The sequence below is a fragment of the Protobothrops mucrosquamatus genome, unplaced genomic scaffold, assembly GCF_001527695.2.
Source record: "Protobothrops mucrosquamatus isolate PMUCROS unplaced genomic scaffold, P.Mucros_1.0 scaffold653, whole genome shotgun sequence".
Taxonomy (NCBI): domain Eukaryota; kingdom Metazoa; phylum Chordata; class Lepidosauria; order Squamata; family Viperidae; genus Protobothrops; species Protobothrops mucrosquamatus.
This window is the reverse complement of record NW_015386942.1, coordinates 500,621-519,125: the sequence shown is the minus strand read 5'-3', so window position 1 is coordinate 519,125 and position 18,505 is coordinate 500,621. Positions and strand designations below refer to the sequence as shown.

The window sequence follows — 18,505 nt, the reverse complement described above, 5'->3', positions numbered from 1 at the left end:
GGATCTTAGTTGATGAAAGATCTCTCTTTTTGTAGAAGATACTATAAGCTTTTCTGTCATGGGTTAATAACTAAAGGTAACCTCTGTCTTCTTTCTCCTGATTTTTCTATCCTATGGTCTGACAGGTAAATAGCAGTTTGGACTATGATTCAGAAAGTATGGCCACTCTTAACTTTCAGTACCAGGCTACCATTTTAGTGATAGATGAAGGAAGTCCTGCACAAACCAGTAAGTACCACATTGCTAAAAAGCACTATTTGAAGTTTGTTATTCCTGGATATTGATGAAGTCAGTTGAAACCTGGCAGAATTCTAGGACTAGAAGACATCTCCCTCAAATGTTGGGACCATGGATGCATAAATAGCCATTTGAAATTTGTTGATGAAAATAAATTTAGAATGTTTATCATTGTTGTCAGACCTGGAGAAAAGTATTACTAATGTAATAGAAAAGTATGACTAATGTAATGTAATTTTATGCAGAAAAGCAAACCTAACATATATTATTGTGCAATTTCGTGCCCTTCATATAAAATATAAAATAAAATAAAATGAAACTCTGGATCAAGATAGTCAAGATTACAGACCACGTTACTAAAAATATTTTTTTTTCCTAAATAAGAATTGTCCTCAAAATTCTTTAAGCATGAGAAGTAAAAGGTCAAAACTTGTTTGAATTGAGCTTCACATTTAGCAACTACAATGTCATGTAATTTTCTTGATAAACAATTTCCTGTTTTCATAGTCATTGAAAATGATCACACTTTTTTCCCCAGAAGTATTGGAAGTAAAAGAGGGCAATTATTAGTTTGCATAGAAGCAGTTATCAGCATATTAATGTAAAGGCATCTAAGAGACCAAAGGAAGCAACTGAAAAACAGCGGTTGGTTGAGACTGACTGGAGACAATTGCTAAGTAAATTTGTGATAGGCAAACAACAGCTACCCGTGATCTGTGTCCTCCCCCATAGAAAGCAGATCAATCAGAAAGCCCAGGGTAGACTACCAAAATGCATGTTTGACAAATCCATCAAAAAATGAATACAATTGAAATAATAAAATTATACCAAATGGGAAATGTTACAGAGGCTATTTAATACAACTGTAAGTATCCTAGAAGTATTAGAATAATTCTTTTCCCAATGGAACATGACTATTACTTTTAGGGCAGTCCACTTAAAAGTCATATACAAGTTCAGCAAATTTAGCAGAATGGCAGAATATAAAAGAATCAAGCTCTTATATGGTAGGGTGGCTGTTGTGATGCAAATTAATGTGATGCATTAACAGAGGGATAGAGTCAAGATCACGTGAGGTGTTAATACCACTTTACAATGTCTTGGTAAGGCCACACTTGGAATACTGCATCCAGTTTTGGTCACCACAATGTAAAAGAGATGTTGAGACTCTAGAAAGAGTACAGAGAAGAGCAACAAAGATGATTAGGGGACTGGAGGCTAAAACACATAAGGAACGGTTGCTGGAATTGGGTATGTCTAGTTTAATGAAGAGAAGGACGAGGGGGGACATGATAGCAGTGTTCCAATATCTCAGGGGTTGCCACAAAGAAGAGGGAGTCAAGCTATTCTCCAAAGCACCTGAAGGCAGGACAAGAAGCAACGGATGGAAACTAATCAAGGAGAGAAGCAACCTAGAACTAAGGAGAAACTTCCTGAGAGAACAATTAACCAGTGGAACAACCTGCCTCCAGAAGCGGTGAATGTTCCAACACTGGAAGTTTTTAAGAAGAGACTGGACAGCCATTTGTCTGAAATGGTATAGAGTTTCCTGCCTGAGCAGGGGGTTGGACTAGATGACCTGCATGGTCCCTTCCAATTTATTATTATTGTTGTTATTGTTATTAGTGTTGTGTTGTTATTATTATGTTCTAACCATATTAAGCCAACGTATGAATCTTCCTAAAGATATGCCTACTCATCCTCTATGTGATGGTGCTTAGCTGTATATAGGCCTACCTCATGGGTCTCTAGTATGGATTCCAGAGTGGGAATGTGGCCACAGACATCTCATTTTGTGGCTGCCAGGCATCATATCTTACCTGATCTTATTTTTATTTTTAGATTTCTTAAAAAAATCAAGGTGCCGTGGTTCAGACCAAAACACCCGCCTCAAGCATTATCTTTGTTTCCAGCAGTGTTTCTGAACTTCACTATACCCCAGAGGCATTGGAAATGACAAATGATTTGGTAGCTATAGCCAGTGTTTTGTTTGGCAGTAGGCCCAGCTGCCCAGAAAAAATAAAGACAGATGTAAGGTGAAATGGTAGAGATGAGGTAGCAGGAGTTAATCTCGTTAGCTTGCTTTCCAGTAAATTGCCTTTTTCTCACTAGTTGTTCCATAGTACCTATTTTATGAAAATGCTCGTGGTAGGTTCTCAAAATTCCAAATATATTGTAGGCCCCAAAAGATGGGGGATCACAGGTCTATCCCCAATCACGTATGATTAAGGACCAACTTTCCAGTGAAATGGACAAAGGAGTGTGACTTACACCCCCATATGTATAGAGAATTACGGAGTTGGCCCAGGAAGGCAGAAAAGTATGCCAAGGAAACCCAAGAGTGACTGTCTTTGATATAAGAGAGACAGAAGGAGAAATCCTGTCAATCTTTTGAGATTGTGTTCTTATAGCCTATATATAGAGAGAGTTATAGTATTTCTTGTGGTTGATTCCTGACTGTCTGCCTTTAAGAACCAACACACTGTGAAAAGTACCTAGAAGGAGATATCACTGGGAGATAAGCAGATGATAGATTCTCACTTAGTCTTATCCCTGCTTTCCTCTAAAAATCAAATCACCCACTTGATTGGCAAACCTAGCTGAAAACCTTCTGGTCTGTAGCCTTCATGTGTTATTTGAGCTTTGCTTGTTTTCTGTAATTATGTAGGTTAGGCACTTAGTTACTTGCCGATTACAAAGTGCTTGCTGGAATTTTGTCATCATATACGCTTTCTGGGTTTCTTTCTTTATCTTGCAGCCACTGTACCTGTGCTGGTGACAGTAAGACGAGTGAATGAATTCTCCCCAAAGTGCTCGAAACTGGTGTTCAGTGTACCAGAGAATACTGTGTATGGATACAGCATTGGCAATGTCAATGGCACTGACCAAGACTATCCATTCAATAACATTGAATACAGTATAATGGATGCAGATGCTGGAGTTTTCTACATCACCACCTATACAGGTAAGGTAATGGTGGGTTTGTTTGGCAGGGCCTCCCCAAGCTTTATTTACCGAACAGCTTAAGGATCTTCCTTCACTCATTTAGTTACTTGCCTGAATCTGATTGCCTCAGAACTACCTCAGGTGGAATACAGCAGTACACTGATCTCCCATCTTTAGAACTGAAGTATGTTTAGCAACTGTATGAGGAAGGCTGGCTCCAAACTCGGTAAAATATAGCATAGGCACTACTATACCTTTTAGGACAAACAATTCCTAAAGAAGAAAATGAAGTTTGCAAAAAATAATTAGTTAAAAGACAGAAGCCCACAGAGTTTTCCAGTTTATTGGACAGAATGTCAAATAGCTTAATTATGAAGGAGAAAGAAAAGAAAAGAAAAGAAAAAGAAAGAAAGGAGGGAGGGAGGGAGGGAGGGAGGAAGGAAGGAAGATTCTTGACCATTGTTCATGTTTCTTTCTTTCTCTGCTTTTGCCTGCCTTCCACCCCAGCTTTCCAGTTAAATGTTTTGATACTTTCTATGTATAATAAATAAGCACCAACTATATTTTTGCTAGCTGAACTGAGTGGCATGTGGATATAGAGATTGATGAGGAGTAGGCTGGGTCTGGATGCAGATTAAACTGGAAATTACCCAGAATAGTTTTATAATATGTCACAGGTCAGCTGCATGTACTTTTGCCCTTGGATTATGAAGTCCAGAAAGTGTATCATCTGCCTGTCATTCTAAAAGACCTGGAGAACGAAGCAGCTCCTGGCACCCAGAGAACAACAACATGTAATGTCACGATTTATGTGCAGGTAATTTGAAAACAGAAGAGAAGCTACAGTATGTTGATACAGAGCATTGACTACCCCCCCCCCCCCCGTGCACCATAAATTATATCCCCCAGATCAAGCAGTTGATAAGTGAGATGGCTGGGGAACTCTGACTTTTATGCTGGATTCCCACCACACTTGATAGCCCCTGAAACTCTGCTGAACAATTCAGCAGCAGCAGATACCAAACCCACAGCTTTTGGAGACATTATTTTTTGGGGGGGGGGAGAAGGAATGTGCATATCTCTACGGATATGTGTGTTTGAATAAAGACAATATTAAGTTTATTAAATGTTTTACCCTAACCCTAACAAAGAAAAACCAAAACAAGACAACATGTTCAGCTCTAGCCTATGTAGCAACATGACTAGATGTTCCCCCAGTTTTTAAAAATGGGGGTACAGCCACTCTGTTTACAGAAAGGTTGGCCAGTCTTGTGCTAGGAAAAGCTGAGCTTTGAACAGTCTCCTTGTCCTATGATTTACAATTACTCATCTGCTGTGTGGTTAGTGGGGCCTATAGGTACATGTATCCTGTGTTATATATTCGTATCTTCCCACTTCTGCTCTTTAATGGTGCATTTTATCGGTTTTCGGGTTATCTCTCTTCTAAAATGTCCTGCAAGGAGAAACATGGCCTGTTGTCCTACCTATTGCTATAAAGGTGCCTTTCTGTTGGTCTTTTCTGTTAGAAACCCGATGCCTTGAAAACAGAAATTGCATGGATATTTTTTTTATTTTATACAAGTGGGAATAGGGAGAGATCAGTTATACAGCAGCCAAATTGGTGCCTTCTAGATGCACTGGACTTACTGCCCATTCTCCCACAATCCCTAGGCTAGGGGTAGGCAACCTTGGCTCTTTTATGACTCGTGGACTTCAATTCCCAGAATTCCTGAGCCAGCTGGTCACTAAACAAATGGTTGTATGTCAGGGACTACCTATATTGTAACCTCATCTGGCAAATAACCAACTGCAGAAAGTTTTACTTTTTCAGCCCAAAATCACTTCTGCAGATAGCCGCTTTATGCTATTTTTTTTACTCTTATTTGATTCGTGTAGAATTACAATTGTACACATGTTGCAATAGCTTATTTCTCTTTGTGGCAATAGGGGAAGCCTGAGGTCTGGGAATCTTTCTTGCTTGGAGGCTTGTTTTTTTGGAAAGTCCCTGATCATTGCAACAAGGAGGAGAATGTTTGAGAACCTGTGAACTGTCTACCATGAAATGTGATTTCTTTTATATCCCCAGGATGTGAACGATCGTCCTCCTGTGTGTAAAGAACCATTTTTGCAGTTTTCCATATATTCCACCCAAGCCAGAAATATAGAAGTCACAGATATTAATTGTGAAGATGAGGAGAGGGGAACCAAACTGGCCTACAACATTGTTCGTGGTATGGAATGGGTCGCAAATTGCCGGGGCCTGTGTAAATAAATTAAAAGAGATCAGTACCAGGGTCTTCTTTGGGACTGGAAAAAGAAGGAACAAGCTGAACTTGAAACAGGGAAAAAGTTGGAGAATAGAAGCTCACCAATGAGGGCTATTACTGCTGCTACTTATAAGACACTTAAAGAATTAAATTGTAGGCAAAAAGTGGTTTTAGCAAACTGGACCCAGTTAGTGCTAGATAGTAATGATAGTGGGAATCTGCTGGAAATAAAGCATATTTTTTTCCACAGGGATGCTGTCCAGGTAGGGATGTCATGTCATCCAGCTGGTTCAATTTGTTTCTGGAAAATGGTTGTTAACGATTTTTTCCTCCGAGATCTGGAAGGCTTCCTCATTTTGCCCTAGACTTTTTAGTGATGGTCTAAGATAGGGCTTTTTACCCCTGGGAATTGTAGTTCAAAATAAGCTAAATGGAGGATGATCGGGCTTCTGTGGGAATTGCTTGGAGACAACTGGCCCAGCAAGTGGGAGAGCACTCGGAATGGAGGAACATAAAAAAAGCAGGCTGGCAGAGAGTGGGTCATTTTTCATTGCTTGGCAAATCTACCCTGTCTTTTGCCTAGTGCAGGGCTTTTCAACCTTTTCACCCATTGTACCACTTTTAGGATATGGCAACATCCGAGTACCACCAGTCACCTAGCAAGGTGTCAAAAACTTGATGACCCTCCCCCAAAAAAGGAAAAAAGTGATAAAGTACAGGTAGTCCTTGACTTACAACAGTTCGCTTAGTGACTGTTCGAAGTTACAATGGCACTGAAAAAAGTGCCCCCAAGCCACAGCCGAGCAAGACACCTGCCTGCCCACCCGGCGGCGCTCTTCCTTCTGTCCGAGGTTTTCATTGTTGTGAGCATTTCTGTTGAGGATTGGCAGTGGGGGTTGGGTGGGGGTATTTAGTTTTTATTCCCCCTATCTGCTGGGTAGTTGCAGCAGGTTTTGGTCACTTCACATGATCCTGGGACACTGTGACCGTCATAAATATGAATCAGTTGCCAAGCATCTGAATGTAAATCACAAGACCCTGGAGATGCTGCAACATTCCAGCTGATTGGTGCTTCTTCAGGGCTCAGCAGAAGCACCAGGATCAGCTCCGAGCTCCAGCTGAAGCCTGGCGCTTCCACTGAGCCCTGACAGCCCTGAAGAAGCGTTGATCCTGGTGCTTCCGCTGAGCCCCGACAGCTCTGCAGCTCCAGCCATCTCTTGCTCAGACTGCTGCCACCGGTTCAGCTCATTCCCCTCTCCCACTTTTCTAGGATGGTCGCGTACCACCTGCCAGGTGCCAATGTACCACAGGTGGTACCCGTACCACTGGTTGAAAAGCCCTGGCCTAGTGAAATGAAAAGGGACCAGCTATTTATAGGATCGTTCTTGCTGCAGGGGATAGTCCATTTCCTCGCTGGAGGAAAACTGGTCTCTTCCTATATCCTAATTCTTTGGCTCAAGCCAGGAATAACACAGCAACTGGAATCTTCCCCCCTCCCCCTCCCAAATTCTAGTAAGGTGTCTTCTTTCTGGAGCTTGTCTTTTCAGGTATCCCTACATTTAGAACTTATCATTCCAGACAGAATAGCTACATGAAACTCTGGTTACAGATTTTGGGAAGAGCACCTTGTTGAAAAATGAAAGGAATGCTATTCCTTTCACAACTCACAGAAGGTTTTTAATGCAACAGTGGAGTGGAACACCTGCCAATGGGAAGTTTTGGATGGATTTGTTTATGTATTTTTTTACAATGTAAACAACTACATGTTTAAAAAATGATTCATGAGGCAGGTCATTAGCCATTTATCATCTTTATGTAGAGTGTGGCTATAGGGTTGTTACTCCATAAATGCCACTTCAGTAGTTCAGAAGGCAACTGACTGGATACCAATAAAGGAGAATATTTGTAGCTCAGCGTTGACATGGGAGGTCCTTGGTGCTCTCTGAGCTTGCTTGTTTTCTTGCAGACGTTTCATTACCCAAACATCATCGCCGATGATGTTACCTAGTTTGGGTAGTGAAACGTCTGCAAGAAAACAAGCAAGCTCAGAGAGCACCAAGGACCCCTCAACTGACTGGATTTTTGTTCTCCTGTATTGGTCAGCTGTAGAGGAAAGAGGGAGAGCACTAATTGGCTCAGGATGACAATGCCTACTGTGTTTTGGTGTTGACAGAGATCTAAAATAGTGAGGATGATTGTGGATCAGTTTCAAATAGCTCTCAGAAGGATTTCTGGCAGAAAGTTATGAGCAATTAAATTAGGAATAAATTTGACACTCACTTAAAACAGCAATGCTCTTTTCTTTTCTAGGCAACGTAAATGGGCGTTTTCGCATGGTAGGACAAACCCTTTTTCCTAACACCTTTTCCTATAGACTTGATGGTATATATGATCCTCTTGTTTTTGTGCTTCTGGTGGAAGTGACAGATAGTGATATCTCACCTCGCTTCAGCACCACAGTCACAGTTGTTGTTAATGTGATCCCTTGGGCCACAACAGTACCTACTACCACCACAACTACTACGGTGAGCAGTCATACGTGTTGCGGTCATAAACTTTTTCTTCCATTTGCATCACTGGGGTTATCACATCTTTGTTATTTGTCCCACAGACTATTTCCCCAGTCTGTGAAGTAGATCATGAGAATGGATACTGTATTTCTCAACCTATGTGGCTTCCATAAGGAAGCATTTAGATGCCTCCAGAAAAGTGGCATTTAAAGATTGCTTTGTAAGCTTTGGCAATGTGAAAGCCCACTGGATTTTCTCAGGCACTGGGGAATTAGCACTTTATTTTTATCTCACTGTAATGAATATATATAGTACTCTTTCCTCCTATTTTCCCCTTAATGACAACCTTATGAAGTAGGTTGGGCTGAAAGAGAGTGACTGGCCCAAAGTCATTCAACTAGCTTTCATGCCCAAATTGGGGTGTAAATCACAGTCTTCCAGTTACTTTATGGTACTTTTTCCCCTCTCCATGTGATTTGGAATATGTGTGTGTGAGAGTGAATGACTCTGCTATTGTAAAGCATTCTGACTTAGCTACTGAGAGAGAATGTCAAATGATACGAAGTGCAGTATCACCAGGAAAGTCATATGATCTTGGTCTGCATTTTGGTTTAATGAATCCCAAAATATCAATTGGGTTTTTTTTTTAAGTCTTGATTGGGAATTTGTAACTTGCCATCTATTCTTAATAAAACTTCCTAGAACTGGTAACATAAATCATACTAGTTTGGGCTGCTGTAAATTGTAATTCTCAATTGGTGTAGGGCTAAACATTCCCTGGCATTGTTGAAGCACTGTTGCAGGTTGAATAAGGGATAATAGATTGAATCTGAGTTATCACAAAGAATGGATTGAAAAAAATGTATATAAAATTCAAGGAGAATCAGCACCCAATAATTTAGCTCTTTTATGAACTACATGGGTAGAGTTTGGCTGGGCTGAGCGGAGCATCTGAAAAAGCTGTGTATCTCTGCATACTAAATTTACACTATTATGATTTCAGATACTCCCCAAGAAACCGATTGTTTTGCACAGAACTGTGACATACTGGGCACCAGATCCGTGGTTTGTGGTGGTTCTTACACTCACTGGAATCCTCTTCTTTTCTGCCTTGGGTTTGTTGTTTTGGCAATTTTGCCGGAGGTGAATATTCAGGAAAATTATATCTGTGTTACTAGCTTGAAATCTAATATTAACTAGAGATTGACTTATTGATTATGTGTCATCAAGTTGATTATTAGCAACTGCTTAGATGGACCTTGTCCAGGATGGCTATAGTTATTACCATCAGCAATTTCAGGATGCATTGTGAAAAGATGAAAAGAATTGAAACCGAAGATGAGCAATCCTCAATGAAGGAGCATGATATGATTTGGTAGAATATATTATGGCCTCTCCTCTGCCTGGAAAACACGTTTTTTTTATAATTTACTATATGCTCCAAAAAACCATTCCCTGATTTTCCAAGCTGAAAAAACATTATGATTTATTTCATACCTCTTCAAAGCTCTGACCACATTCAAATAGGAGATGATGTCTTCTGAAAACTGACTCTACTCTTGTTTGGCTTTCAGAAAATCACCAGGAGAGATATCTCAGCTGCCGAACAAGTAAGCGCCTCTTGTCATAGATAACTAGTCGTCTTCATGGGGAAATACTATTTCTCATACAAGTAGTCCTCGACTTACAACAGTTCATTTAGTGACCATTCAAAGTTACAATGGCACTGACTTATGACCATTTTTCACACAACTGTTGCAGCATCCCCATGATCAAATGATCAAAATTTGGATGCTTGGCAACTGATTCATATTTATGACAGTCACAGTATACAGGGGTCATGTGATCACCTTTTGTGAGCTTCTGAGAAGCAAAGTCAAAGGGGTAGCCAGATTCACTTAACAACCCTGTTACTAGCTTAACAACTGCAGTGATTCATTTAACTATTATGGCAAGGAAGAATCAAATGGAGTAAAATTCAGTAAACAAGTGTCTCACTTAGCAACATAAATGTTGGGCTCAATTGTGGTCATAAGTCGAGGACTACTGTATTTTATGTCTAAGTTTGTGGACAAAACTTTGGAATAAGCTACAGATACAAACCATCAATTAAACCCCAAGAAACAAAGAAAAATGAGATAGCATACCATCAACATCAAAGCTGTATCTGTGGAATTAGAAACATAATTTGTAAACATTGGCATTTGCCAAAGAATATACCTAGATATAGCAATAAATTGCAGGCCAATACTGACTGGTAAATACAGTATTTGAACAAACTGCTATCAATATAATAGTTTTACAAGTTCTGTTAATAATAGAACTCACAATTTAAGGAAATTTTCATCTGTCCATCTAAAGAAGTGTCAAGCGTGATATGGATGGGGTTGTACTGAACACACCCCAACAGTTGAAATTCTTTTTTTTTGTAATATATTTTATTGATTTTTTTTAAACATAGATCACTTAATAATTGGTAAACAGTGTGTTGTCTGGATTTACATTTGTAAAAGAATCACTAACAATTTCTATAGTCCATAATCCACATAATGCTTTTAGTTGATTTCCTCTTTTCCTCAAAATGTCCTCTTTTGCAAACATTGAATTAATACAGTTCTTATTATTTTGATAGATAACAATGAAATATATAATTTTTTCCCAATATTCCTAAAAATAATAATCACATCAATATAATATTTATTTTCTATCTAATCATTCTGATTACCTCATCATAGATCCTGTTACAGTCCTTATTTAAACTTGTTTCTCCCACAAAATTCAAAGTATTCTTACTGGTTAAGATTTTCTCAAAAATTAATTACATTTAAAAATTTAAGTCTATTTTTTCCACATAAACCATCTCAACACCTTTACATTTCTTAAAGAATAGATAAAACAGTAAAAAAGAAAGGAGAGCAAGAGTAAGGAAAGAAAAAATAACATACTACTTAAAATATATATCCCTCCTAAGCTAATATATATGTTTCCAAAATTTCTTATTCTTTTTAACCATAGTTAAAAATATGTTTAAACTTTAAATATTCCATTTAATATGTCTAGTCATCTGGTCCTTTAACTCTTATTCAAAACATTTTTTTCTTTTTTGTCCATTATAATTTTCTTAAATTTAATCACATTTAATTATCTAAATCATTTCCTTTATCTAAGACATTTCAACTTTTTTATATCTCATATCAAGAAATAGAATTAAAAGGGGGGGGGGGAAGAGCATATTATGTTATTTAAGGGATTCATCCCTCTTAAAATGACATATATATTCAAAATCTTTTCTATTTCTTTAACCATATTGAAACAAATGTTTCTTTTTTAAGTATTCTCTCTTATAGGTCCCATCATCTATTTTCTTGATTTCCACTTTAGTCTTTTTCCTTTGCCCAGTATGTTTCTTAATCAATGTGTTTTGCTGAGTCAAAAAGTCTTTCCATATGTTCATAACTGTTACTGTAGATATAAAAAGTAAATTAGGTGAAATGTCTTTGTACGAGGCTTTTGCCTTTCCATGTTTATTGAAAATCTTTTTCTTTCTTTCCGCTTTTCTTATCATTTCCTTTCTCTCCGATGTTCCTAGCATCTCTACAGTCCATTTTATCCAATCTGTTTTCTTGTCCTCAGATTTATTTTGTAGTCTTAAGGGGTATGTTGTTTTTTCCATTTCTTGTGGATTTTTTCCCACAAGGATTAAATCATGTTTCCTTGTTTTGTTAAGTTCCATCTTTAAGTCTTTATTCTCCATTTTGTGTCCACTTATCTGTTTTATCTGCTCCTTCTCTGTTGTTGTTTTCTGGGAATTTTTGTTGTTGTAGGGTTAACTTGGAAATAGATTGATTTATATTTTCAAAGTGTTTTTGGATTTCTTTGTGATTTAAAATCATTGTTGTTTGAATTAGTTGCAGTATACTATATATCTCCTCCTGAGGAGTATTTATGTTTTCTTGATATGTTCTTTCTACATGTCTCTGATCCATAATGGCCAAGAATTGGAGTTTTTCTTTTCTCTGCAAATAGCTTTAGAGTCCCGGTTAAATAGATATTTGTAATCCAAAGAGTTCAAAAAAGATTTTTTTTCCTGAAGTTGATAGTTCTCTCTTTGTCTGCAGCCCAGATTATTACCTTTTTTGTCACAGCTGTTCTTTGTTATTAAAGTTTTAAAGGTCACAAACATAGTTTAGCTTCTCCCAGGGTTTGCCAACTCCTATATGAAAGTTATAGCTGTCATAGTCTTCATCCACCACTAAGTGTCAGCATCTATTTGTTTTTCAATTTCCAAAATGAACAATTATCTTTAGAACAGAGTCTTAACCATTCAACAATTTTAGACTTATCCAAATTTAAGTTTTAAATTTCAGGTTTTATATTCATTTCATTTCCTTATATTTTGATCCTCCATGAAAAGTTTAATTTGCCGCTTCCGTTAGCATAAGGGTGTCGCGGAAATCCCCCTCCTTCACTTTCGGAGGTATTTTGCTTCTTGGGGATCTTTTCCAGGAAATTAAATATAGAATAGAAAAGAGAAGATCAAATTCCTCACCCAGTTTCAAGCATGCTGTTCGCTGTTGTGCTGGTTAGTACTTTTGGACTTCGGTTGCAAGTAGCTTGGGCTGTTCAGTGAAGTATGGCCAGCCTTTCTCCTGTCGGGTTAGAAGGCTTTCCCCAAGTTGAACGGAATGACCACTGTCGTTCCAGAATTGCCAGGGCACCCTTCTTTCTTCGCTGCCTCTCCAGGGCGACTTAGACTCATTTAGGCTCCCCTGGCAGGGTGAAATTAGCCGCAGGGGTGCGGAGATCCACAAGCCTGCAACCGGTCACTACCGCGCAAGACCGGAAGTCTCCCAACAGTTGAAATACTATGCCACCTTGAAACTCTCCATCCAAAGGCTCTAAAGAACGATAACCTTTTATCATCAGAATATTTTATGCAAATTCAGGATATTGGCTTTTTAATTATTCTGCTTCTGGCAGTCTAGAGGGATGAGCCATGTAAGATGCAAAGCATCAGTGCTTTATTCTTTGGTTCTGTGGTTCTCACACTTTGAGGTATTTTGACCCCTTAAAAGAAAAAAAAAATCTATATAATCCCCCAGGAGTTAATGGTTTCACTAATGTTAGGGTTAGGCAAGAAGTGAATTTATTACTTCTACTAATTCAGTTTTAATCTACATATTCCATGGCTTCTCAAATATTATATTACATGACTTCTCAAACTTTATGGAATTGCTGTGAGCACGTAGGTAACAGGGAATAAAGCCCAAATACAGTTTTAATAGTGCTTCAATGTCACTTGCACAAGTCTAATTAGGTTTTTAAAAGTACTGTGATCCCCTTCTAAATTGCTTATGACCATTCAGGGTATCCTGACCCAGTTTGAAACTCCTTCAATTTGCCCTACTAATCTCCTCACCCAGCTGTAGAAATTTCATTAGACATTGTTTAAGAATTTTAAATAGGGATAATTTTTAATGATTTTTAATAATAAGAGACACAGCTACAAATATTTGGTTTTAATTGGCTTTTATTGGGGAAATGTGTTATGTTGTTTTAATATGCTGTGAGCCGCCCTGAGTCCCATGGGGAGAAGGGCGGCATATAAGTCAATGAAAATAAATAAATAAATAAATTGTTCTCATTTCTGTGTCACTTTTATTCCTTTGCAATCTTTCCTTTTAAAAAAATGATAAGAGAACAATTTTCATAGTGATGTCGTTCATTTACTGTATAACATGCACAACTATAGCAATGAGATTTTGCAGTTGCTGAAAAATCAGTGCTACTGGTTTTTTTTAATAATCTGTCTGCAGCAAAGGCCTGTGGATGATTCTTGGTGTCTAAAGCCTTCATTACACATGCTTCTAGAAAAATTGGGGGGTGGATTTGTATGGGCTAAATGTATTGGGACTGTAATTCTTAGTACACCTAGCCATACAGGCATGGTCATGCTGTAGTCTCCATATATTTGTGGGCACAAGCTTAGAGAAAATTAAAGTTAACATCAGTTAATTTGTGATAGAGCTCCAGACTGTATCTTTTAGGTCAGCAAATCTGGCTGGGGAATTCTGGGAGTTGAAGTCCACACCTCTTCAAGTGGTCAAGGTTGAAAACACTGTTTTATGTCATTGGTTCTGCTAGACTTCTGTCAGGATATTAATGGAAGAGCTCTTTTTTCATGCAATGTCTCACATTGTGTAGGAACAAAGAAGCGGGGGAAAATTATAAGGTAACAGAAGAAGCAAGGAAGCAGAAAGGGGAGGATGTCACTGACTTGCAGAGTCTGGTATGTTATCTTGGCCTAGCTTGATGTTTTTTTTACATTTAAGACTGTGCTTAAGTCGCTGTTGTCTCCTTCAGTTGATCAGTTGCAATCATCCTTGTGGCCCACATCGTTTTGCATTCTTCTGCATATTGCCTTTTATGGAATGTGGGAACTGTTTGATAAAGTAAAATCAACTGAAGCACTTGCTTGTCTATTTCCATCTTGTTATAATGATAGCAGTGCCTCTTCCCAGTAGTGATTGGAAGCAGCAACACGAGTTTTCTTGGGTCTCCCGTGGACTATTGTGCTGCTATTCAGTGTGGGAGCCAGTTTAACATCAGCAGAAAAAGAGAACTGTCTGCATAATGTGGGGAGAGGAGAAAAGAAGAATGGGGAACACTTCCTTTGATGCTGATATCAGAAAACCTATGATCTTCTGCTGTCTATTCATCCTCCCGTGGAGTGACTGGAGAGCAGGAACCAAAAAAGCCAACCTCTCCCTCCATACTGTCTTCCCTCTTCTACTATCCTTGGCAAGATTTTGTGGCTTTGTTCCTTCCCACCCAGTGTCAGCTATTCCTGGAGGAATCCATTATCAATTGCTGTCCTTAAAGTGTGGTGGTGCAGGCTTGAGTGAGTGTGGCAGGTTTCCTAGGACAGAGGCTTTATCCGCCTTCCCAGAAGGCAGTCTATCAATGTGAAGGTGCTCTATAGCAATAATTTGTCACTTAGGCTATTTTTGAACAGGTCATCTGAAAACCCAAGTGGCAGGAAGAATGGTTAGCATGCCTATGAGTCTGCCACCTACCATAAGATTGGTAAACCTCTATCAAGATAGCCCAAAGCACACATTGATGGAGGGGAAAAGAAGGATAAAATGCCTTGAAACTCCTACCCATTGTCAACCCCACCCCAGCCCCATCAGCTGGGCTAGTTTTGGATACAGATTTGCCAATCTTACAGAAAATCAATATACAATTTTATGTTTGTTCTTGCCATTTGGGCTAGAAAGGGAACTGGCAGAACTGTTGTCAGTTACATCCCGACTGCCAGTCAGTTAAGTATTGCAAGGGAACGCTGGCTGTAAGTAGCAAAGGAAGTATCTCATGGAGTAGACAAAATCGCATTAGAATAGGCAAAATGGCACTGTCTGCTCAATGCATTTAGCTAGGATTTTCCTCTGGAGGATGTCACGAAGATACAAGCAGGTAAAAAAATAGCTGTAATAGAATTTACTCACATCAGCTGAAATTCTTAAGTATTCAATGATACACTGGTGCTTCATCCATAGAGGAACCGCTGTATCAGGGTTTCCAAACATCAGGGTTTCCTGGTACATAGGGAAAGCATATTATGCTTCAGACACTGCCTCGGGGTCAGTCTTTTATGGGAAGGGTCTTTCTCAAGGAGGATAGGTATCCCAGCAGCACAAGATGAAAAGCCTCGGAGGGAAGCTACCTGGGATTGCAAGGAGGGTTTATGCCCACAGAGGTGTATATGAAGCAGTTGGAGGGGAGGCACTGCCCGTAACAAAATGAGGTCATAAATGAGGTTACACTACACTATTTGAGCAACAATGTGGAAAACACCACATTTGATGTATAGCAAAAAAGATTGACAAAAGCTGCTGTCGTGGGCTAGGGATAAGTTGAGAATGACATTTTCTTCTTGATAAACAGTGAGCTGCCTTATGCAGTGGCAAACAGGACATATGGATGAGGCCTCTGTATTGCTCTGGGAGAGTCATTAAATGACAGAAGGTTAAGTTCAAGAAAGCTTTCTTTCTTCTTCTTGGGTTCCTTGCCCTTGGGAAGAGGTGGATCATCTCTCTCTCTCTCATTATAGGAACAACAATTTGATGGCCGGGCTCAAGACCCCAGTAAGTTTAATCTCCAGTTTTAAATCATCTTGACCTCTAGAGAGATAGCATAGTCCAATCAGTCAATAGAAAGGACATAAATTCTCAATTTCCCATAAATGAGCTCTTGTATATAATTACAAGAAAGGAAATACCAGACTTCATCTTTTAGCTAAAGCTGGATTTATTTGCAAGAGGCTGAGAGCTGCAGTTGTGGTCACACATCACGTGTTTCTGCAGAGACTGCAGAGCTTAGCCAGTTGAAAACCTTTACTATTGCATGTTGCTGGTTCCCTTACACATAATAAGGAATGATTGCCAGAGACCAAACATTGTTGTGCTCTGCAGAGGACTTGGTAATACAATAATTCCTTGCTGGGAAGTCTGACTTTAGATGAAGGACGCCCTGTCTGTGCCCTTTCCCATCATTATTAACACTGAATTGTACTTTTAAAAAAAAAATCTAGAGAGAAATTATATGAGAATAGTTTATTATATTACATGAAAATAGATGATTACACACATATGTTCCCATTGGCTCTCATTCAGCTCTTTGGTCCTCTTTCTCCCTTTGTGGCCTGATGGACATTCTTTTGCCTAAGTTGTATATCAGAAACTCTTAAATTTTTGTAAGCTCATGCTTGTGTCATCAGTGACAGTTCTTTTTCCTCCTTGTCTCACCCATTTTTTGGCTGCAGCCCACCATAAATCATTCAGGCCAGATATAGTCCTGGGGCAAAAAAAAAATCCCCCCACTCCATCACCTCCATATACTAGGTAGCTTTTTTCGCAGACCCACATTAGTGATTTGCCTGTTTGTTTGTTTTTTATTCCAGTCTCACTTGCAGCCCTTGTATTCTCTGCTGGTTTTGCAATTCAAGTATTAAGCAGGCCCAATCTTATGTAACTTTGAAATACAGAAGCTTTGCCAAATGATGTTACCCGCTTTAGAGGTTGAAAAAGGATGAATGCCTATTGGTGGGTCTCTAGGAGTTTTCTGAGTCTGTGCAATGTTATAAAGTCTAACCATTTCATATTTAGAAGTGAAATTGATGGCAACTCTGGTTTAAATCGCTATCTTCCCAAATTCTATAGAGGAGCAGCTTTTAGGTATTTCATGACATTGTATAACATTATGAAATTCAGCTTATTTCTGTCTTAGAGCTGTATTCTAAGATGGACAGCTCTACAAAAATAAAGTAGAGTAAAAGTAACACTAAAGCAGGCAAAAAACTAACTAGCTCTTATTTTTTGTCTCAAGTCTCTGGCCAGTATTACCTGTTTGACAGCAGCACTGGAGCACGGCGCTGGGTGTGAGCATGAAGGAAAATGAAGAGACAGCTTTCTGGACACCAGGAACTCTCTCTTGGGTATCTGCTATATATGTTGATAATGGTGGCACAACGGTAGCTTTCCATTAGTTACATGTATTTTAATAATCAGAGGTTGCCACTTTCCTTTCTTCTTTTGCTATTCTGGTTTCCATGGTTGTTTCATCGGTGAAAAGTTCTTTCCACTACGTCTTATGGTGTCCCTATATCTGGAAATTCTCCATATTATGGAAGAAGGCAACACATTAACCCACTTGTCCCTCCATCTTACAAAGACATGTGTCTTTGAGAAATTGCTGTAATAAAGGCCCTTTTAGTGTTGCCTGAGTACAGAAGAATTGTATGTGAACTGTAAAATCTGGTTCAAAAACAAGGGATAGCAACTGAGTTTAATATTAAATTATCTATTTCTCTGGTTAGGCATATTCATTTCTGTTGTAGCTCAGTGGTTCTGAAGTTTTGTGTCATTTCGCAATATAGCATCATGTACATATTTCTTTCCTTCGATTTCATTTCTCTTGCTGATTGTTGGGGATGTTTGAATAACTGGGAAATAATAAAAGAATTACTGTATTACTGTTAGCGTGGTTGGACAACCCACTCGCAAGGTTTCAGTTTGTGTCGTTGTACTCTATGTCATTGACATTAAAAGATTATGAAATAAGTCACGTCCAATCCAACCTAAGTACCACCCCGTATAAAAAAGGTCCACGAGGGATCCGTTTCGAAATGAGTGTAATCACGATAATATCATATTATTTCACTTATTTTTATTTATTAAAATCTTCCCCTGACATATGAAGTTATCAGAAGTCAGAGATTTGGGGGGTATGAAATAGCAATTTCCAGACCAGCTGTGGTCCAAATGTCTGCCAGATTGATTCCCTTTCTGCTTCAAGGGGATGTGTTGTATTTAGAATAGAGAAGAGAGTGGAAAGTCTTCTGAGAGCAGCTTTCTGCTCAAAACATGGGAATTAGTATTGCAGCTTGCCACTAACTGTTAACTAAACTTATTCTTCTTTATCTCCTAACAAAATTCTGCATATAATGGACAATGATGGTATTTACAACAGTGTATTATTTTAAAA

General features: G+C 38.8%; 1 protein-coding gene across 1 annotated transcript in view; it reads left to right on the top strand.

Moving 5' to 3' along the window:
- Positions 1 to 17,990, top strand: part of CDHR4 (cadherin related family member 4) — a 34,050-nt gene extending 16,060 nt beyond the window's left edge. Inside the window, exons 11-20 of the mRNA XM_015817891.1 lie at positions 126 to 228; positions 2,996 to 3,202; positions 3,861 to 4,000; positions 5,270 to 5,414; positions 7,761 to 7,975; positions 8,964 to 9,103; positions 9,535 to 9,570; positions 14,165 to 14,249; positions 16,074 to 16,107; positions 17,348 to 17,990. Of these exons, the coding sequence (XP_015673377.1) occupies positions 126 to 228; positions 2,996 to 3,202; positions 3,861 to 4,000; positions 5,270 to 5,414; positions 7,761 to 7,975; positions 8,964 to 9,103; positions 9,535 to 9,570; positions 14,165 to 14,249; positions 16,074 to 16,107; positions 17,348 to 17,403 (1,161 nt within the window). The 3' untranslated portion in view covers positions 17,404 to 17,990. The remainder of the gene's footprint in view (positions 1 to 125; positions 229 to 2,995; positions 3,203 to 3,860; positions 4,001 to 5,269; positions 5,415 to 7,760; positions 7,976 to 8,963; positions 9,104 to 9,534; positions 9,571 to 14,164; positions 14,250 to 16,073; positions 16,108 to 17,347) is intronic.
- Positions 17,991 to 18,505: the final 515 nt, after the last annotated feature.